Consider the following 4,608-nt stretch of genomic DNA (forward strand, 5'->3'; position numbering starts at 1 on the left):
GAAAGTGAATTATTGTCAATTTATTATCGATTGCCAGGCTTATGCATGTTTGCGATGACTTAGGGGTTCATTTGCAATTTGGTCCTGTACCGGTTGTAAGTGTGGCTCTATGCTGATTGTGTACATGCTTTTTTCTTTTTTTTTTTTTCTTCTTATTTGTTTTATTATGCTTATACTCAATTTTATTGTTAATTAATATTAGTTTTGCATTAAGAGCCTATTGAACTCGACTGTTTATGCTTATATGCACACAATGCATGCTTGCGGTACATATACCGTCTGCTTATCAAGAAAGTAAACAAAAGTTAAATGAAATTAAATGAAAAATGTCAGCAGAATCGTGAAATGTTTCTTTCTTTAGTAATGGATACCCTATTTTATACCTATCGCAAAGTCGAGTTTTTAATGCGAAAACCCTGTTTTAAATGGCCTCTTCACCTAAAGTAGCGCGAAATTTTTCTTACAATTTTTTAATAAAAAAGAATAATGTACGAGCGTAGTTCGTTGCGTTATGCCCATACTAGTGGCTATACCGGCTTAATTTACATTGACGATGGATATATGTTAACTTGCGGATCTGATGGAGATATACGAAAATGGCAAGGCATTGATGACGACGATCCAATTTCTAATTGCTTAGGTGAATTTGTAGTGTGTTTGGCTCAGAGAGGCGACAAGCTTTTGGCATCTACCGACCATAATACTGTACAATCGTATATTTTACCTGACCTGGATAAGGATGGAACTCTATTGAGATTTACTGCTCCAGTAATTGATATAAAAATTAAAGATGATTATATAGCAGCTTGTTCGGAGGACACCACTATTAAAATATTAAAAGGTGATGCAACCCAACCAATGGAATTAAAAGGACATGAAGGACCAGTATTAGCTTTAGATATACACCCTAAGAATACAATGTTGGCCTCTTTCTCAGGTGATGGCTCAGTAAAAGTTTGGGATTTACAAAACGAAGGCAAGGAGCTTTATTCTGTTCAGGGATTAAGTAAAACTAACAGTTTCGAAAATGCAATTTGTTTCGGTACACCTTGTTTCGAGCCAACCGAAGGCAAAATTTTGATATACATAAAGAAAAATGAAATTAAAGCGATAAGCACAACTAATTGGGAGCATTTATTTTCCTTAAACGATGACAAGGTGAAAGGTGAATACACTTATTGCCAATTTTCTCAAAATGGTTTATTGTTAGCAGCTGGTACCAGCAAAGGAGAAATTTCAATATTTGATTTTATTGCGCGCCAATCTAAGAAATGCGAAGGACCCTCGAGTGAATGCCAATCCATCACATGTTTAGCTTGGAGCACTAAAAACAATGAAGAATTAGCCTATTGTGACGCGTCCGGGCAATTGGGTACAGTATTTGCTAGTTCTGGACTTCAAAAAGAAAATGCAGCTGGAGATGACGGCGAGTTATTACTTAATAATGATTTTGATGATATAGAATTTACGGGAGCTACAAACGATGATGCTGAACGTCTAGCAAAAATTAAAGCAGTTAACGACGATGATGATGATGACTGGAAATCTATTGAAAAGTTAAAAAGTAAAATTAAAATCTACAATGGCGAAGACTTACCTGCAGATGAAGATACTAAGGATTCCGTGTCTCGCAACGGGTCTTTAAGTCCTTGTGTAGATAAAAATGCGCCCGCCGTGTCGAACGGTTTTAAGCTACAAAGCGCTTTTCAGCCCAGTTGCACGCCCATTCATTTGGAACATCGTTATTTGGTATGGAATGGCGTGGGTATTGTAACTTCTCATGCCGATGGCGCCAATGGTGCTATTGACGTAGAATTCCATGACGCCAGTGTTCATCATTCATTGCATATACCTAATTATAATAATCATAATATGGCGAGCTTAAGTTCGACGGCTTTAGTTTTAGCTGGTGAGGATTCAGCAAAAGTAGTAGTAATTGCTTTAGCTGCTTCTGGTAATAAGGAGTGGAGTATGCAGTTGTCTGAAGAAGATGTGGTAGCTGTAGTGGCTACTACAAAATTGATAGCTGTAGCGACAAGCATGCAATTTTTACGCATTTTTACTATAACTGGCAGCCAAAGGGAAATAATTTCTATACCTGGTTCAGTGATATGTCTCTCAGGCTTTGAAGATCGCATTATGTTGAGCTACCATGCTGCTCCCGCCAGCCAAAAACAACAAAATATAACGGCTATGTTATTGCACGCTTGCGGGCTAAGTTTAAAGTGCAAAAATATTACTTTACCTTTAACGCCGGGACGGCAATTGGTATGGCAGGGATTTAGCGACTGTGGCTCTCCGGTATTCGCTGACTCTATGGGCTTAGTGCAATTGTTTAATGTGAAAAGTAACTGTTGGTATCCTGTATGCGACACGATGAAATTATCATCCAGTGTTTCCAATAATTACTTCGTAATATCTTTGTCGGAGAGATCGCAAATACTCCAGGCAGTTCTTTGTCGCGGCTGCTCCTATCCTATGACTACTCCAAGGCCTTTGATGCAAGAGTTACCATTGCAAATGCCATTGTGTGACTTAGAAAGTGAAAAAACTTTACTGGAAGATTCCCTACTTAGATCGTCTATAATGGCAGTTGATAATGCAAACAAAGTGATAAAAGAAGTTTCTATTAAATTATTTGCTTTAGCCTGCCGTGGTGAAGTAGAAACGCGAGCTAAAGAACTAATTGAGACAATAGCTTGTCCAGATTTGTTAATGCTAGCAGTTAAATATGCTACAAAATTAGGTCGCATACATCTAGCTGATCGCTTAACTGAACTATTGCCACAATTAGAAGAAGAGCAAGAGAAACGGAAACAAGACGAACAACTCGCCGAAAACACTTTACAACCGTCATATCCGACACCTACCTACCTGAACGGCCAACCTTTAAACAATTCAACAAAATTAGCACCCAAACCAATGGAATTGGGATCAGGCAAAAAATTAACTCTTAAAAAGTTTGCTTTTAATTCTACGTCGAATGACTCCAGAAAATTTGGTATGTTGAACGATTCCCTATTAGCCACAACGACAGACATTTCCGGACAATCCGAATCGATTTTGCCATCCTACGGAGACTCGGTTGATGATACGAAAATCATAACACGTAGTCCATTTAATTCTGTAAATCCTTTCGCTTCGAAACGGAAAATTTCTGATATTGATAAAGGCAGCGTCTTAATGGGTTCAGAAAAATTAAAAATTGCTAGGAAATAATTAATTTCTGTAATTAAAAAAAAAAAATCAAATTCTTTTAATTATTTTTAACAAGCCCTAAAATAAAATTAATTAAAATAGAATAAACTTTTAAAATATAACTAACTTTCGTAATTAAAGAAAAAAAAGAAATTGTCTTTAAAATAATTTTTAAACTGCAAAGGGAAGTGCAAAATTTAAAAGTAACTAAGATGAATCTGCGCAAACGCACGCAATGCTAGAAAAATTAGAAAAAGGGCATTCTCTGTGTCTGTCATTCACGAAATTTGTGTCGCTGGTTCTCCCAATAGCAAAGACCGCAATCGGGCTTGCTACGGTAATCAGACACACAAATTCGAAAATTTATTTACATGGGTGGCCGGCCTTGAGAGGCAATAAATTAAAAGCAATCTTAGCAAAATAATATGATAGGTTGCAAAGGAAGAATGGATAAGGCCTGTAAATGAAGAAGCCTATACACCAGTAACGTGAAATGTAGAAATTTCTCTGATGTGATGTTTCATCGGTTGTGACATTGAAAGGTGAACTGATGAATTGATGAATTTCAACGAAAAACAAGAGGATTATGCGGCTGATTGATGGAGATCCACTCCCTTACGTGGCAAAAATTTACCGGTAGTTAGTATCGTACTGTCGAATTCCAGATAAATTTCCCAGAAGAATGAACTACAAGCTTAGGCTGCTTATTTTTACGATAAAGATAGTAGAAGAAGAAGACTTAAAAAAAAGACACCAGCAGTCATCTGTTTGAGATGTGTACAACTACTAGAACGAAAAATTTGAATATTTTCAAGTCTACAGCTTATTCCAAAAAGCTTCACTCGAATCTTCGAGCCGTATGTTTGCAAAAATTAAACTTCTGTCTAGAAAATGACTTCATAATATATCCCACAGACTGTTCGGAAAATTTTGGGACATCCACCTTTTCGGTAGTCGGAGATCCAGAGCTACTCCTAGTTTAATTCGAAGCCTTGGAAGGACTAACTTCCACCTTTATTGAGCTCCTTACTGGCAGAAAGTCTGCGGTTTCTGCTAAATGCAACAGCAAAAAAGTTCGTCTTCTCTGACAAAAAATCGCTGTTGATGTGTATCAAAAATAAAGATACACGCAACATGTATGTTTTTGAGATCAATAATATTTTAAATAATCCTCTCCTTGAAGAATGCCATTTGATCTGGGTACTAGGCCGCAGCGGTTTCAAGTTAAATGAAGAGGCTGGTATGCACTGAAGCTCAGTTTAATGTTGGAATCCTTTCAAACAATTATCCCACCTGTCTAATTCGGGTGACTATCATGAAATCTCTCAGGAAAAAATTGATGGTCTTTTTTATAAGATTCATCTTTTCCTGACTTTTTAGCCCCTGCCGAATGGCAAGGTTATAACATGG

General features: G+C 37.0%; 1 protein-coding gene across 1 annotated transcript; it reads left to right on the forward strand.

The window, feature by feature from the left end:
* Positions 1–431: 431 nt before the first annotated feature.
* Positions 432–3,236, forward strand: LOC119636255 (WD repeat and HMG-box DNA-binding protein 1). Its single transcript, XM_038031555.1, has one exon. It carries the CDS (start codon positions 487–489, stop codon positions 3,217–3,219), a length of 2,733 nt encoding a protein of 910 aa, XP_037887483.1. The 5' UTR covers positions 432–486; the 3' UTR covers positions 3,220–3,236.
* The last annotated feature ends 1,372 nt before the right edge of the window (positions 3,237–4,608 follow it).

This window comes from Glossina fuscipes, unplaced genomic scaffold (genome assembly GCF_014805625.2).
Source record: "Glossina fuscipes isolate IAEA_lab_2018 unplaced genomic scaffold, Yale_Gfus_2 28, whole genome shotgun sequence".
NCBI lineage: Eukaryota > Metazoa > Arthropoda > Insecta > Diptera > Glossinidae > Glossina > Glossina fuscipes.